Source organism: Mobula birostris, chromosome 20, assembly GCF_030028105.1.
Source record: "Mobula birostris isolate sMobBir1 chromosome 20, sMobBir1.hap1, whole genome shotgun sequence".
NCBI classification, from domain to species: domain Eukaryota; kingdom Metazoa; phylum Chordata; class Chondrichthyes; order Myliobatiformes; family Myliobatidae; genus Mobula; species Mobula birostris.
In genome coordinates, this window is record NC_092389.1 from 66647112 (window position 1) to 66665044 (window position 17933).

Below are 17933 nucleotides of genomic sequence, written 5' to 3' on the forward strand. Positions count from 1 at the left end.
ATTTCACATTTTGAGTCTGTGGTAAAGAAGGGAAATGCAATGCTGGGTTTTCTTTGAAGTGGAATAGAATATTTAAGCAAGGAGATAATGTTGAGCCTTTATAAGACAAAAGTTAGGCCGTACTTGGAGTTTTGTCAACGTTTTGGGTCCCATATCTCAGAAAGGAAAGGGGAGTCTCATTGAAACCTACCGAGTGTTGAAAGGACTAGATAAGGTGGATGTGGAGAGGTTGTTTCATGAGGTGGGGATATCCTGACTAGAGACACAGTCTCAACATTGAGGGGAGGCTATTTGAACAGAGGTCAGGAGGAATATTTTTAGTCAGAGAGTAGTGACCCTGTGGAATATTCTATCACAGACTGCGGTGGAGGCCAAGTCTGCGGGTATATTTAAGGCGGAGGTTGATCATTTCCTGATCGATCAGGCCATCAAAATACATGGAGAGAAGGCAGGTGTATGGGGTTGAGTAGGATCCGGGATCAGCCCTGATGGGATGGCAGAGCGGAGTCGATGGGCTGAACGGTCTAATTCTGCTCCTGTGTGTTATGGTCTTACCAAGATTCACCCTGACCCCCCTCTCCCAGTCAGCACCGCCCCCACTTGTCCCATTTAACCTGTCTCAGTGAGGGTGGACTTTAGGACCCGGGGGAGCTCAGGACCCGCCGCCCCGCGGCTGCTGGTGAATCCGTGGTGTTTTTGCTCCGTTGTCGGATGCGGTGAACGAGTTAAAATTAACGGATCGAGAATTCTCATCTCGTGTTTATTTCACTCTCCGCACATTTATATTTACAGGGACTTTACTGCTGACGCCGGTCCCAGGACCCGACTCGATTACAGACCCGGAGCGGAACCGGAGCAGATTCTCAGCCACTGGTTTCCATCCCCAGTCATGAAGAGAGGATAAAGTTTCCCCGTGAATTTATTCCCAGTGAAGGTGTGGAGACGGGACTTGGTCTCCGCGTTGTAAAATGAAACTGTCCCGGACTGGTAACTGAGATAAACTCCCACCGTCCCGGGGATGGGACCGGCAGGGATACGGGACTCAGGGGAGGGGAACTCGTCATCGAACACGTCACAATCCCGATGTAACACGTCACCAACCCGCCCGATGACCCAGAATCCGGTCTCCGGACTCAGTCTGAACCATCCCTCCCGCTCCACGGACTCTGCGGCGACTCCCAGACACCAGTCCCGATTCCCCGTCACCTCCACCTCCCAGTAATGTCTCCCCGATGTGAATCCCTCCGATCCCAGCACACAAGCCCAGTATGTGAATCTCTTCCTGGTGTCAGGGAGATTCCTCTGGGTCCGGGTCCATCTCACACTCTTCCGATCCTCAGACACCTGGAGACACGGATGCGCCGTTTCCACATCCAGAGTGACAGAGACTGGGGGGAGAAGCAGAGAATTAGAGAGTCCCAGGGGATCGGGGGGAGACTCGGGCAGAGCGGCCCCGGGGATCGGGGGGAGACTCGGGCAGCGCGGCCCGGGGATCGGGGGGGAGATTCGGGCAGCGCGGCCCCGGGGATGGGAGACTCGGACAGCGCGACCCCGGGGATCGGGGGAAAGGCCGCTAGGCCTCAGGCGCGGTCGGGTGGCCGACACGAACCTTTCTCGTGGTTTGAACGAACGAAGCCGGATGGACAACTAATATCTCCCCAAGGATTTTCCACTGGACGGAGAGCAGAGATTTCCCGATCAGACAGACACAAAATGCTGCAGGAACAGAGCGGGTCAGGCAGGATGTGTGGAGAGAGATGAACAGACTGCGTTTCAGGTCGACATCTTCCCTCAAGGATAGAAATAGACAGCAAACGAGTGCGGGAAAGGGGTGGATTAAGATGGGAAAGGGGTGGGTGAATAGATTTAAACTAGAGGTCACGGAGGCCCATCGGCCCAACTGGTTTGTGCTGACCAACTTGCTCTAGTGAGCTAGTCCCATTTGCCCATTACTCCTTTCCCCTTTTCTTATCCACGTCCCTGCCAAGATGTATTTTAAAACATTCTCCCTGTACCCATCTCTACAGTTGATCAAGGGCCCGGTGTAAACAGAGATAACCCTCTTCCCTGTCCACTGTACCATGAATTTTAGTGTCATTAACAAACCTACTAAATATGTCACCGACATTATCATCCAAATCATTAATAGAAATGACAAACAACCCCGGCCCCAGCACCGACCTCTGCAGGTTACAGGCCTCCAGTCCTCTGTGTTTAAGAGACACTTGGACAGACACTTCAATAGGCAAGGCACAGAAGGAGACTGACCTAATGCTGGCCAATGGGATGAATGTAGATGGGTAAATAGGTCAGCAGAGATGTGATGGGTCGAAGGGCACATTTCTATGTTGTACGGCGATGGCTCTGTGAACTGAATGGATAAGAACCCCCAAACCCCCACTCTCCCTTCGGGTGCTGAGAATTCCAAACAGACAGTGACCCCTGACCCTTGACTCCTCAGACAGGGGAAACATCCCCCCTGTATCCTGCCTGTTGACCCCAGAAGAATTTTTTGTTTCCCTGAGATCTCCTCTCTTTCTTCTGAACAGGGAACAGGGAACATAGAACAGTACAGCACAGGAACAGGCCCTTCATTCAATGTTAACATTCATTTGTGAGTGTGAAGTGTGGAGTGGGGGAGTGTGAAGGTTCGAGACAGTAAAGGAGGTGGTAATGGGAACCAGCAGTGGAGAGATAAATGTCAGATTGAACCAGAACCAGGTGGGGGAGGGGTGGAGAGCCTGTAAGTGAACTGTGTGTGTAGACGTAACGAGAAGCTGGCGGGGGATAAAGGTGGAGATGAGGACCTCTTTGTCCCCTTTCCCACAACCCCATCGCCCGCAGCCCCTCATTTGGACGGGGGAGAATTTGCAGGGACCCTTAAACAACACAGGTCCTGATGCTGGATTTCAGCCTGAACCATCAACAGTTCACTCTTTTCCATAGATGCTTCCTTGCCTGCTGAGTTCCTCCAGCATTTTGTGTGTGTGGCTTCACGTTAAATATACTCAATGAAATATATTCCCTGTGGCAGATTCACTATCCTGTGGATAAAGGAATTCCTCCTCATCTCTGTTCCAAATGGACATCCTCCAGTCAGAGGCTGTGCCTTCTGTTCTCGACCCAGCCACTGTAGGAAACATCCTTCTGACATCCACTCTCTCCGGGTAGGTTTCAGTGAGATCAGGCCAAGACCCTTCATCAGGACCTGTGTTGCTTGGATTACCAGCATCTGCAGATTTTCTCGTGTGTGATTTTAAAAGCAGAAGTTGATATGTAAACTTCTTGATTAGTCAGGGTGTCAAATGTTAATGGGGAGGAGGCGGGAGAGTAGAGTTGAGAGGGATAATAAATCAGCCATTCTTCTAAACTCCCGTGTGTACAGCCCAAAACCATCAAACACTCCTCATATGTTAACTCGTTCATTCCCAAAATCATTCTTGTGAACCTCCTGGACCCTTTCCAATGCCAGCACATCTTTTCCGATATAAGGGACCCAAAACTGCTCACAATACTCCGAGTGTGGTCTGACCAATGCCTTATAAACACTCAGAATGACATCCTATTCGAATCCTCTCGAAATGAATGCTAACGTTGAGCTTGCTGACCTTAACACTGACTCAAACTGCAATTAACCGTCAGGGAATCCTGCACAAGGACACCCAAGTCCCTTCTGCACCTCTGATTTTTGAATTTTCTCACTGTTTACAAAATCGTCTGTGCCTTTATTCCGCCTGCCAAATTGCATGCACGACTTCGCTACTCGATAATCCATCGATCACATCTTTGTCCATTTTCGAATCTGTCTCTGTCCTTCCCCAGACTCTGAGCTTCTGCACCACTACCTTCCCCTTCACCTAACTTCATATCATCTGCCAACTTGGCCACAAAGGCAACAATTCTGTCATCCAAATCATTCTTTGTCTATCTTGGCTTTGTGTTCCTCGAAGAATTCCAGCAGATTTGTCGGGCAAGATTTCCCCTTCAGGGAAGGCACGCTGTCTTTGCCCTATTTTATCATGTGCCTCCATGTACCCAAAAGCAGTTCCATTAATACTGGACTCCAGCATCTTTCCAAGCACACCACATCCAGACTAACTCACCTGTAATTTTCTTTCCTCAGCTGCTCTCCCGTCATAAAGAGTGAAGTGACCTTTGCAATTTCCATTCATCTTGAATGTCCAATTATCTAGTGATTCCTGAAAGATCATTACTAATGCCCCCATATTCTCTTCAGCTAACTCTTTCCGAACACTGGGGTGTAGTCCATCTGGTCCAGGTACCCTCAGACCGTCAATCTTCCCACGCACTTTCTCCTCAGCAACATCAACAACACTCAATTCTGTCCCCAGACACTCTCACATTTCTGACATACAGCTGGTATCTTCCACAGTGAGGATTGGCACAAAATATTAAATAAGTACTTCGACAATGTATTTTGTCACATGTCTCCTCTCCAGTGTCACTTTCTTGGGGTCCAATATCCACTCTTGCCTCTCTTTTACTCTTTAGAGTTTTGTGTCCTCTTGAGTATTGTAGGCAAGCTTTCCCTCATATCTCATTTTCTCTCCTTCGGGCTTTGTAATTGCTTTCTGTTGATTATCAAAATCTCCTCAATACTTCAACATCCTGCTAATTTTTGCTCTATTGTATGCCCTCTCTTTCACTTTTATGCTGTCTTTGACTTCCCTTGTTAAACAAGGTTGCCACATCCTCCGTTGATAATACTCCTCCGTCTTTGGGATTTATCGATTCAAATTGCCCCCAGAAATTCCAGTCTTTGTTGTTCTGCAATCATCCCTGCTGGCGTCCCCTCCCAATCTACTTTGGTCAGCACATCCCTCATGCCTCTGTAACTAACTTTACTCCACTCTAATACCGATACATCTGACTTTATCTCCCTCTCAAACTCCAGGGTGAATTCTATCATTTTATGATCACTGCTTCCTAAAGATTCTTTTCCCTTAGTCTCCCAAATCATATCTGGTTCACTATACAAATCCCACTCTAGAATTGCCTTTATTCCATTGGACTCAACCACAAGCGGTTCTAAAAAGCCATCTTGGGGACATTCTACAAATTCCCTCTCTTGGGATGCAGCACCAACATGATCTTCCCAATCTACCTCCTTGTTGAAATCCCCCATTCCGACTGTCACATTGCATTTTTTTTTCCATTTTCTAGTGTAATTTGTATCCCATTTCGATCCTCGCTACTATTTAGAGGCCTGTATATAATTACCATCAGGGTCTTTTTACCCTTGCAGTTTCTTAACTCTACCCACAATGACTCAACATCTTCCAATCCTATGTCACCTCTCTCTAAGGATTTTATTTCATTTTTTACAACAGGCCCTCCCCATCCCCTCTGCCTACCTGCCTGTCCTTTGAACACAAGGTGTATCCTTGGATGTTGGGCTTCAAGCCAGCATCTCCTTTCAGCCACAACACTGTGATGCCAACAACGTTGTACCTGCCAATCTCTACCTGTGCTACAACATCATCTACCTTATTCCGTATACTGGAGCATTCAAATATAACACCTTCAGTCCTGTATTCATTAGCATATTCGACACTGTCCACATGAGCTTAAGCAAGATTTATGATATCAATGATAGACCACAGTTCGGGTATTGTCTGCATTTCCACTTCCCCGAATATAGTGAAACATAGAAACACAGAAAACATAGAACACAATACAGGCCCTTCGGCCCACAAAGCTGTGTTGAACATGTCCCTACCTTAGAACTACCTAGGCCTTACCCATGGCCCTCTATTTTTATAAGCTCCATGTAGCCATTCATGAGTCTCTTAAAAGACCCTGTCGTTTCCGGCTGCAGCACCACCACCAGCAGCCCGTTCCACGCACTCACCATTCTCTGCATAAAAAACATACCTCCGACATCTCTGTATCTCCTTCCAAGCACCTTCAAACTATGCCCTCTCATGCTAGCCATTTCAGCCCTGGGAAAAAGCCTCTGACTGTCCACACGATCAATGCCTCTCATCATTTTGTACACCTCGATCAGGTCACCTCTCATCCTTAGTCGTTCCAAGGAGAAAAGGCCGAGTTCACTCTACCTATTCTCATAAGGCATACCGTCCCCGACCCCAGCAAAAACAGGCAACATCTGTGTAAATCTCCTCTGCACTCTTTCTATTGGTTTCCACATCCTTCCTGTAGTTGTAGTGAGGTGACCAGAATTGAGCACAGTACTCCAAGTGGGCTGACCAGGGTCTTATATACGTGCAACATTACCTCTCGGCTCTTAAACTCAATCCCACAATTGATGAAGGCCAGTGCACCGTATGCCTCCTTAACCACAGAGTCAACCCGTGTAGGATATCATTACCCTGGACAGGAAGGTTCAGGAGGATGTTACCGGGACTGGGGGGGCTTGGATTGAAAGTAGAGAGTGGATAAGTTTGGGCTATTTAGCTGTAGTGTAGGACGTTGATTGTTGACCCCTTATCGAGGTAAATACATTCACAACGGGCTGAGATAAAGTGAGTCTTTTTTCTGAGAAACGGGAGTACAGAACCAGAGGGCTCAGATTGAAAGTGAGAGGGAAAATTTTCATGAGGGATCTGAGGGAGGTGGGCAGATGGAATTTGCTGTCAGATGCTGTAGAAACAGGTAAAATTAAAATATTTTCAGATGAATTTACACAGGTACATAGATAGGAAGTGATTAGAGGGATCTGGGACAAACACACACAAACGGGACATGCTCAGGAAGACACCTTAGTCTTGCAGATGGATGAAGTTGGCCGTGGGTTCAATATCCGTCAAACCCTCCCAGATCATCCTCCTGAGGAATCTCACTCTGGAGTCTGTCTGTGAACTGTTGATGTGACATCACGTCAGAGGGCAGCTCTCTGCACAGAACAGACTGGGTAAGGACGGCAGATTTCATTCCTAAGTCGGAACGTGGGCCAATTTCTTTGACCATGTGTCACACTCAGATATTATGTGTGTGTGTCTGTGTGTGTGTGTGTGTGTGTGTGTGTGTGTTGTTTGTGGTAAATATCAGTGTGTTTGTGTGTACATATTGAAGGAGAGTGTGCACATTGAAATATTTGTATGTCACAGTGTGTCATCACATGTCTGGTGTGTGCTGACAATGTGTGACATGTGTGAACTGTTTAAATAAATAAATTACCGTGTCTGAAGAGAATAGTTTCCAGGTTACTGAAGGAAATATCAACGTACATTGCTGCGTCTCTGACTACAATCTGCCAATCCTTCCTGTGTATGTGTGTGTCGGGCTGTTTTGCCAGTCTGGTTATGCTGTGTGTGCTTCTCCTGAGATGAAATCCTGAATGATGTCAATACTGGTTGCATTGTCTGGGCTCATTCTCACAATGCTTCAATGTTGTGGTCTGATAACCATAAGCTCATAAGATATAGGAGCAGAATTTGGCCATTTGGCCCACTGTGACTGCTCCACCATTCAATCACAGCTGATCCTTTTCTTCTCCTCCTCAGCCCCACTCCCCGGCTTTCTCGCCACAACCTCTGATACTGTGTGCAATCTAGAACCTGTCAAGCTCGGCCTTAAATATGCCCAACGACCTGGCCTCCACGGCTGAATTCACCACCCTCTGGCTAAAGAAATTTTTCTGCGTCTCTGTTTTTAAATAGGACACCCCTGTATCCTGAGGCTGTGCCCTCTTGTCCCAGACTTCCCCACTATGGGAAACGTCCTTCCCACATCTACTCTGTCTTGGCCTTTCAACATTCAAAAAGTTTCAGTGAGATCCCCCCTCATCTTTCTAAATTCCAGTGAGTACAGGCACAGAGCTATCAAACGTTTCAAGTCTGATAACCCTTTCATTCCTGGAATCATCCTTGTGAACCTCCTCTGGACCCTCTACGATGCCAGCACATCCTTTCGCAGATGAGGAGCCCAAAACTGTTCACAATACTCAAGGTAATGACTCACCATTGCCTTATAAACCCTCAGCATCACATCTCTGCTCCTGTATACTAGACTCCTTGAACTGAATTCTAACATTGCATTTACCTTCCTCACAACTGACTCTACCTGCAAGTTAACCTTCAGGGTGCTCTGCAGAAGGACCCCCACATCCATCTGCATCTCAGATTTTTGAATTGTCGCCCCATTTTAAATAATCTGCATATTATATCTCCTACCACAATGCATGACCATGAATTTCCCAGCATTGTGTATCGTTTGCCACTTTCTTGCCCATTCTCCTCATCCAAGTCCTTCCACAGCCTACCTGTTTCCTCAACACTACCGGCCCCTCCACCAATCTTATTATATGCCAACGTGTCCTATCTTGTCCAGTATCACCAAGTATTCCATTACCTCATACTTAACAATTGACACTAATGTCTTCCCACCCACAGAGGTGAGGCTAACTGGTCTATAACTTCATTTCTGCTGCCTTCCTCATGACTAAGAGTTGAGTGATATTTGCAGTTTTCCAGTCCTCTAGCACCATATCAGAGTCCAATGATTTTTGAAAGATCATTTCAAATGCCTCCACAATGTCTACCGTTACCTCTTTCAGAACACGAGGGTGCAGTTCATCTGGTCCGGGTGACTTATGTACCTTTAGGCCTTTCAACTTTTTGAGCACCTTCTCCTTTCTAACAATAACCGCACTCACTTCTCTTCCCTCGCACCCTTCAGCATCTGGCACAGTGCTAGTGTCTTCCACAGTGAAGACTGATGCAAAATACTCATTTAGTTCATCTATCATCTCTTTGTCCCCTGTTATTATATATCCAGCCTCATTTTCTAGTGGTCCTATATCCACTCTCATCTCTATTTTATTTTTTCACAATACTTGAAAATCAATTTGATATTGTTTGTTTGTTTGACCTGCTGCGTTCGCCAGGAACTTTGATGTGTGTTGCTTGATATTGTTTGCTTACTTGTTTTATAAAGACAGGTGTGTAAAAAGGGCCTGAAGGATCATTGGAGACCCAAGTCACCCCAACAACAAACTGTACCAGTTGCTACCATACAGGAACTGGTACCGCAGCATAAAAGCCAGAACCAACAGGGTCCGGGGACAGCTTCTTCCACCGGGCTAGCAGACTGATTAACTCGTGCTGAGACAACTGTATTTCTATGTTATATTGACTAGAATGTTATACATATTATTTATCATAAATTACTATAAACTGCACATTTAGACGGAAGATTTTTACTGCTTGTTTATAGAAAGGATGTAAGTAATAAAGTCAATTCAGTTCAATTCAATATCATATTTCATTTTTCCCCTCCCAATCATCTTTTCAGTTCCTCTCTGTAGGTATCTGAAAGCCTCCCAATTATAAGACCATAAGACAAAGGAGCAGAAGTTGGCCATTCGGCCCATCGAGTCTGTTCCGCCATTTTATCATGAGCTGATCCATTCTCCCATTTAGTCCCACTCCCCTACCTTCTCACCATAACCTTTGATGCCCTGGCTACACAGATACCTATCAATCTCTGCCTTAAATACACCCAATGACTAGGCCTCCACTGCTGCCCTTGGCAACAAATTCCACAGATTAACCTCCCTCTGACTAAAAAAATTTCTTCGCATTTCTGTTCTGAATGTGCGCCCTTCAATCCTTAATTCATGCCCCCTCGTACTAGACTCCCCCATCATGGGATACAACTTTTCCACATCCACTCTGTCCATGCCTTTCAACATTCAAAATGTTTCTATGAGGTCTCCCCTCATTCTTCGAAGCTCCAAGGAATACAGTCCAAGAGCGGACAAACGTTCCTCATATGTTAACCTTCTCATTCCTGGAATCATTCTAGTGAATCTTCTCTGTACCCTCTCCAACGTCAGCACATCCTTTCTTAAATAAGGAGACCAAAACTGCCCACAGTACTCCAAGTGAGGTCTCACCAGCGCCTTATAGAGCCTCAACATCACATCCCTGCTCCTATACTCTATTCCTCTAGAAATGAATGCCAACATTGCATTCGCCTTCTTCAGTACTGACTCAACCTGGAGGTTAACCTTAAGGGTATCCTGTACGAGGGCTCCCAATTCCCGTTGCATCTCAGAACTTTGAATTCTTTCCCCATTTATATAATAGTCTGCCTGTTTATTTTTTCTGCCAAAGTGCATAACCATACACCTTCCAACATTATACTTCATTTGCCACTTTTCTGCCCATTCTTCCAATCTATCCAAGTCTCTCTGCAGACTCTCTATTTCCTCAGCACTACCGGCCCCTCCACCTATTTTCGTATCGTCAGCAAACTTAACCACAAAGCCATCGATTCCATAATCCAAATCGTTGCAGCCTCAACACTGATCCCTGCAGAACACCACTGGTAACCGGCAGCTAACCAAAATAGGATTTCTTTATTCCCACTCTCTGTTTCCTGCCAATCAGCCAACGCTCTATCCACGTATGTAACTTTCCCGTAATTCCATTGGCTCTTATCTTGTTAAGTAGCCTCATGTGTGGCACCTTGTCAAAGGCCTTCTGAAAATCCAAATATACAGCATCCACTGCATCTCCCTTGTCTAGCCTACTGGTAAATTCCTCAAAAAATTGTAATAGGTTTGTCAGGCAGGATTTTCCTTTAAGGAAACCATGCTGAGTTCTGCCTATCTTGTTATATGCCTCCAGGTACTCTGTAACCTCATCCTTGACAATCGACTCCAACAACTTCCCAACCACCCATGTCAGTTCTCTGTCTTCCTATTAATTTTCACTTTGTTGTATGCCCACTCTTTTGCATTTACATCAGCATTATCAGCCACGATTGTACTATTTTGCCATTTGAGTATTTATTTATTTTTGGAATATATCTATCCTTCACCTTCCTCATTTTCCCAGAATCTGACATCATTTCTGCTCTGCTGTCATTCCGGACAACATCTCCCCCCAATTTACTTTGGCCAGCTCCTCTTTCAGGCCACTGTAATTTCTTTTACTCCTCTGGAATACTACAACGTCAGACTTTACTTTTTCCTTATTTGAACTCAGTCATGTTGTGAGCACGGCCTCCTCGGGTTTTTTTTTCCCTAAGATATCACCTCTGGTTCAATACATAACACGCAATCCAGTAGAGCTGTTCCCCAAGTTGGCTCAATGACAAACTGCTCTAAAAAGTTATCACATGGCATTCAACAAATTCACTCTCTTGAGATCCATTACCAACCTAGTTTTCCCAATTGACCTGCTTGTTGAAATCTCCGATGACTATTGTAACATTGTCTGTTTCATCAGCCTTCTCTATTTCCAGTTGTAATCTGTGGTCCACATCCAGCTACTGTTGGGATCCTGTATATGACTGTCATCAGTGTCATTTTCACTTCTGAATTTCCTTAACTCAACCCACAAGGAATCAACATCTTCCAATCCTATGTTACAACTTTCTATTGATTTACCAGGAGAGCCATTTCACCCCCTCTGCCTACCTTCCTAACCATCTGATACAACGTGTAACGTTGGACATTCATCTCCCAACTACAACCATCCTTCAGTCATGATTCAGTGATGGCCACAACATCATACCCGACAAACTGTAATAATGCAACAAGATCATCCACCTTATTCTTTATACTTCATGCATTGAGATATAACACTTTGGGTACTGTATTTCCTATTCTTTTTAATTCTGCATCCCTAATGCACTGATACTCACCCTGCTGGCTGCAGTTTTGTCCTCGTATCTGGCTGCCCCATCTGACAGTCTGACTGCACACTATCTTTGCATTTTTGCCATCAGTCCTACCCCTTCACTCGTTCCTAACCACCCCCCCCCAACAAATTAGTTTAAACCCTCCCCAACAGCTCTATCAAACCTCTCTGTGAGAATATTGTTCTCCCTCGGGTCCAGGTGCAACCCATCCCTTTTGAGCAGGTCATTTCTCCACCAGAAAAGATCCCAATGATCCAAAAACCTGAAGCCCTGCCCCCTGCACCAGCTTCTCAGGCATGCTTTAATCTGCCAAATTATCCTGCTTCTACCCTCACCAGCACGTCGCACAGGCAGCAGTCCAGAAATTATAAACCTGAAGGTACTGCTTCTGAGCTTTCTACCAAGCTCTCCAAATTCTATTTTCAGGACCTCTTTGTTTTTACTTCCAGTGTCATTTGTCCCAAAATATACCAACATATCCAGCTGTTTTCTCTCACTCTCTAAAATGCTGCAGACACGACCCGAAGCATCCCTGATTCTGGCACCTAGGAGGCAACATACCATTCAGGTGTCCCACTCACATCCACAGATTCTCCTGCCTGTTCCCCGACTGAGTCCCCAATCACTACCACTCCCCTCTTTTCCCTCGAACAACAGTGAGAGTTGCCAATCCAGAAGGGGGAAGACCTGCGTCAATCAGAGTCTGCACTCACAGCGCACGAAGGACTTGTGCATGTTTCTGACAAGCCCGGTGACAACACTGATGCCCGCTTTTATTCCCTACAATATCATCAAGTCAGCATTAATTTCCCAGCTCCTGCGGTAGGATTCAAACTCATGTCTTGGCATGTTAGTGCAGTGGCCTGGGATCAGGACACAGTGGTTCATCTGCCAGTCCGGTGTATTGGTTGTATTGTGACCCTGTGCTGGTGTGTTCAGGGGTCTGACATCTCCAGCTGACCATGTGACAGTGACGCCCACCCCCCCCCCGCCAGTCGGTGGGGTTGACTTCAGTTCCCCTTCAGTCATTATTACAGCCAATCTTTGCCTTAAATAATAACAACTGTGTTTCATAAACAAGGTGAAATGAATCTTTGTAAATTTTACCTCGATTAATGGCATCAAGTGCTTCTCTCAGCACTGTGTTCAACAAATAGGGGTGAACAAATTTTTCCACTGGTAGGGTCTCATCTGTCACTGAATATTCCTGGACATCATCATTAATCCTGTAAATAATAAACTGATGGTGATAAACTGCTATTCTGAACTATTTTACAAATCCATACAGGGTTTCAGTGAAGAGGATGTCCTACCTCCTGTTCCTACTAGTTTCCACCTGAAATAAATAAAAACACAAATCTGATTAGACTTGGACTTACCATCTACATCCTGAATTTTATCCAAATCATTACAATGAAAATTCCCTCTCCCACAGTCACTCACACACACACAAACAACACAGAACCACGAGGAAAATTACAGGTAATGTTTCTGAAAATTAGATCATTACTGAGAGGATGAAACTTACAGGAAAGACAGGACGGGTTGCGCATTTTCATCTGGATAAGACGTCAGGGTGATAAGATGGAGCAATTTAAGATCAATGATGGATTTGATTGTTTGCATGTGGAGAAAGTATATCTATTTATGGGCAGATGAAATTCCAGATGGATCTTAAAAAATCCCATAAGAAATTTAGTGAAGAGCACGTGGAACTCACAAGCACAGGAGTGATTGAAGCGGAACAGCAGAGATTGAATGTCATGGGGAAACTGGATGAACACGAGGGACCAGGGAGTTCGGGCACTGTTGCTGGGTGTGGTGAGTAGGTGGGAGGAGGTTTGTTTAGCAGGGAAGCAGATCGGAGAAGATGGACCGAATAGCCTGTTTATGATGGAGAATGGGATATTATCCTGTATGAAGTTTATCCGAGAAAGTATAGAAACAGTGAATGTTTCCCTAATCTGACGGAAATCGGATATTGAGGATAAGTCTGATGTGTGGGTCGCATTCTTTGTTCTCAGTGATTGACAGAGAGACCCTCACACCCACCACATCAGACACACTCACAGCCTGTGATTGGAACTGGGTGTTAATGTGAGATTTAGAGGATATTTAGCAGGTAATTCAGGACACAGTCTGCAACTCTGTGTTATTTTCAGAGCAAATAATTTCAGAGCACATTACATTCTGTCCTGGAATGTACAGAAGTTGTGGAAGTCCAGTTCTGGGACAGCAACAACCCTGAATAGTTTCAACAATTGTCTAGTGAGAAACAGTTTACTACCATTTGTAAATGCTGTGTGTAGGAGCAATGCACCTGTTTTCTGTCTGCAATGTATTCTGTGTTACGTGTTTATTATGGTAACACATCATGTGAGTGGGGGCGTGGGAAAAGCGAACCGAATAAGTTACATATTCGAACTTTGTTCTCAAAAGTTTTGAGCTGGGGACGGACGGATGTCATATCTTTGTTGAACGATACGTTGCAGCTTAACTTACGATTTATAATGCTTAAGATTCATCGCTTCTAGATTGTACGTTGCTAATAGAGGATTGAATACATATCTTAGACATTTTGGAACGTCATCATTGGAGTGATTGGAGGGTGCGTCATTCAAGTATAACAATCTGTGTGAGGTTGCCTGCAGCGGCAATTGATTTGTTAGAACTGGCCACTGTGCTGTGTTTATTTCAAATATACCACTGTTCATTTCGTGCTCTTTGACAGGAACAAATTGAAATATAATTCCTCACCTTGAGAAATATCACACTGTCTTTTTGATCCATCTGTTCCTTTAACTTTGAGATTTCCTCCTGAATCCACCCGATATTCTCTTGAATCTCTCGAATATTTTTCTCCATTCGATTTAGAATCCTCTCCTCTTCCTCCCTGAGATCCCTGAGTAAGCTCTGCTCTTTCTCAGTGATAATCTGGCGCAGTTCTGCAAACTGAGACGTGATGTGGGTCTGAACGCTTTGTGACTGTTCCTATCGAATGAAAGGTGAAGATTAATTTACTACATTGCTGTCTGTATTTCCTGATGACGTTAAGGTGACCATTCGGTCCATTAAAGTTCATGCTTCTGAATCATTCCCGTCAACCCCATTCCCTCACGTTTTCCTGAAACCTCCCTCATTGACCTATTAACTCCCACCTGATTCACATACAACCTTCCCCACCTTCACAGGGTTAATTGTAATTAACCATTCATCCATCATGTCCTTGGGATGTGTCTGAAACTGTCGTGGTCACAGGAAGAGCATGCAAACTCCACACGGACAGTACCAGAGGTCAGGATCGAACCCGAGTCACTAGAGCTGCGATACTCTGCTATTCTGCATTAAAGGGAGCAAAACTATACAGTAATATCAGAAAATCCGCTCAGGAAGCCTCACCCGAACTCCGGAAATCTTCTCTTTCTGTTGCTGCTCCTTTTCCTGGAAGTCTGATTTCTTTTTTGTGAGAGAGTCTAAGGAATATTTTAGCTGATCCTGAAAGTCAGAGAGCGTAAGAAATAGAAAAAAAGGTAGAACAAAAGAAACGGGATCAAACGCGATTACCGCACACAAAATGCCAGAGAAACTCAGCATCTACAGTGGCATGCAAAAGTTTGGGCACCCCGGTCAAAATTTCTTTTACTGAGAATAGCTAATCGATTAAAAGATGAACTGATTTCTAACATGCATAAAGTTAAAGATGACAGATTTCTTTAATGTTCTAAGCAAATATGTTTTTTTTTATTTCCATATTTTGCGTTTTCAAAATAACAATAACATTGCGGCCTAGAAGTTCTATTTTAACTTCATCAGTCCACAGGACTTGTTTCCAAAATGCATCAGGCTTGTTTGGATGTTCTTTGAACTCTTCAAATAGAACTTTTTGGCCACAATGAGCAAAGGTATGTTGGAGCAAAAGAGGGTGCAGGATTTCATGAAAAGAACCCCTCTCCAACTGTTCAGCACGGGGGTGGACCGATCATGTTTTGGGCTTGTGTTGCAGCCAGTGGTCTGGGGAACATTTACTGGTAGAGGGAAAAATGAATTTAATTAAATACCAGCAAATTCTGGAAGCAAATGTCACACCGTCTGTAAAAAAGCTGAAAAGAGGATGGCTTCTGCAACAGGATAATGAACCTAAACACACCTCAAAATCCACAATGGACTACCTCAAGAGGCGCAAGCTGAAGATTTTGCCATGGCCCTCACAGTCCCCCCGACCAAAATATCATCAAGAATCTGTGGATAGAACTCAAAAGTGCAGTGCATGCAAGACGGCCCAAGAATCTCACAGAACTTGAAGCCTTTTGCAAGGTAGAATGTGCAAAAATCAACCAAACATGAAATGAAAGACTCAGCTGGCGACAGAAAATGTTTACAAGCTGTGATACTTGCCAAAGAGGGTGTTACTAAGTACTGACCATGCAGGGTGCCCAAACTTTTGCTTCGGGCCCTTTTCCTTTTTTGTTATTTTGAAACTGTAAAAGATGGAAATAAAAACATTTCTTGCTTAAAATATTAAAGAAATGTGTCATCTTTAACTTCATGCCTTTTGGAAATCTGTTCATTTTTACTCGCTTAGCTATTCACAGGAACAGAAGTTTTGACCAGGAGTGCCCAAACTTTTGCAAGCCACTGTATGCAGGGCAAAGAAACAGTCGGTGTTTCGGGATGAGACCCTTCACTAGGACTGGGAAGGAATGGGGCAGAAGCCAGAATAAAAAGGTTGGGGTGGATAACCAGCTGACAGGTGACGGGTGAGACAACGTGAGGGGGAACCTGGGTGAGGGTGATGAAGTAAGAAGCTGGGAGGGGACAGGTGGAAGAGGCAAAGAGCTGAAGAAGGAGGAAACTAACACGAGAGGACAATTGGCCATGGAAGTAAAGGGAGGAATTCGGTCTGTTGGGGCCCCTGAATGGTGACGAGGGAGGAGGTGTAGAAGTCAGGTGTATCACCTGTCCCGTTTACAGGTATCGGTGTCAGGAGGGAGATCAGTTGGACGGAGCGAGTGGATAAGGGAGTTACGTGGAGAGCTATCTCTACGGAGAGCGGAGAGTTGTGGAAGTGACATGGCGGTGGGATGTGCTTGGTGATAGAATCCCATTAGAGATGGCGAAAGGTGGGGGAATGATGTGATGTTTACGGAGGCTCGTGCCGTGGATAATGACGATGGGGTGAGTATCAAATTCGGATTAGTTTTACCTTGTAGATTTTAACAGCTTCTTTAATCGGCAGGAAGCGGTGCTCTCTGTGTTCCTGCGCATCTCTACAGATCAGACAGATCAGTGTCTTGTCCGTTTCACAGAACAGCTTCAGTTCTTCCTCATGTTCCTCCCAGTGAAGTTTACCTTCCTTCCCTTTCTGATTCAGGTTTAAATTTCGAATTTTTTCAACCAGATTTGCTAAGGCCCGATTGACCCTGAGGGTGCGGTCTGCAATCTCCTCTCTACACTCCGGGCAGGAGTTTCTCTCCTCCTTTTCCCAATACTGTGTGATACAAGAGCGACAGAAGTTGTGCGCGCACTCCAGCGACACCGGATCTGTGAAGAAATCCAGGCAGAATGAACAAATTGCCTCCTCGCTCAAACTCTCGACCTGTTCTTTCGAAGCCATGTTAACTCCTGGCACTTCCTGATTCAGAACGCTGCCGATCCCCTGCAGTACCGCGATTGTCCACTACAGGCGCTGCAGACTCAGCGAATGAACATTACGTTACTGCCTGTGATTTCCACACCAGGGTGGGATCGGAAACACATAAACTGGTCGGAAATAAACACCTGGCCATGGACTGTCCAAGCCCGGCTGCAAAAACGAGGATGGTCGGCATGGGGCTAGTAATCACAGTGCGACAGATACTTCAGGGAACACTGGCGAACTGCTGTTGGCGGCCTGTGCCCCACTAGGCGTGATGGGCTAAGGAAGAAGCGGAACAGAAATGAAACCAGAGGGAAGAGCCTGGTTCAGTCTGAGGCAGGATTGAAAGGGACAAGTTCTGAAAAGAGAGGCACAAGAGACTGCAGGTGCTGGAATCTCGAGTAAAAAAACGTGATGCTGGAGGAGCTGAGCGGGACAGGCAGCATCTGCGGAGAGGAATGTACAGTAGACTTTCCGGTTCGAGATCCTTCATCTGGACTGTTTCAACCCGAAATGCTTGACCCGATGAGTAATTCCAGCAGCTCCTTTATATTTTTTTTCTCTCCAGATCTAAAGAGAGTAAGACTTTGGTGCAAAACGGTGGCAAATATTGAAAGCAACTATTAAATTGGTTCATGCCATGAAACTGGGGATGAGGAGACGA

The 17933-nt window shown here is 45.3% G+C and overlaps 1 protein-coding gene across 1 annotated transcript; it reads right to left on the reverse strand.

Moving 5' to 3' along the window:
• Positions 1 to 812: 812 nt before the first annotated feature.
• Positions 813 to 17404, reverse strand: LOC140185368 (zinc-binding protein A33-like). The gene is made up of 6 exons (XM_072238751.1): positions 16838 to 17404; positions 15034 to 15129; positions 14392 to 14625; positions 12948 to 12970; positions 12742 to 12860; positions 813 to 1388 (listed from the first exon to the last, which is right to left on the reverse strand). Exons 1-6 carry the CDS (start codon positions 17246 to 17248, stop codon positions 832 to 834), a joined length of 1440 nt encoding a protein of 479 aa, XP_072094852.1. The 5' UTR covers positions 17249 to 17404; the 3' UTR covers positions 813 to 831.
• Positions 17405 to 17933: the final 529 nt, after the last annotated feature.

Coding starts and splice junctions, on each gene's coding strand:
- LOC140185368 (XM_072238751.1), bottom strand. CDS start 17,248: ATGGCTTCGAAAGAACAGGTCGAGAGTTTGAGCGAGGAGGCAATTTGT. Junction 15,130..16,837: donor AAGCTGTTAAAATCTACAAG/GTAAAACTAATC, acceptor TCTGACTTTCAG/GATCAGCTAAAATATTCCTT. Junction 1,389..12,741: donor ACTTGATGCCATTAATCGAG/GTAAAATTTACA, acceptor TTCTCCCCCCAG/TCTCTGTCACTCTGGATGTG.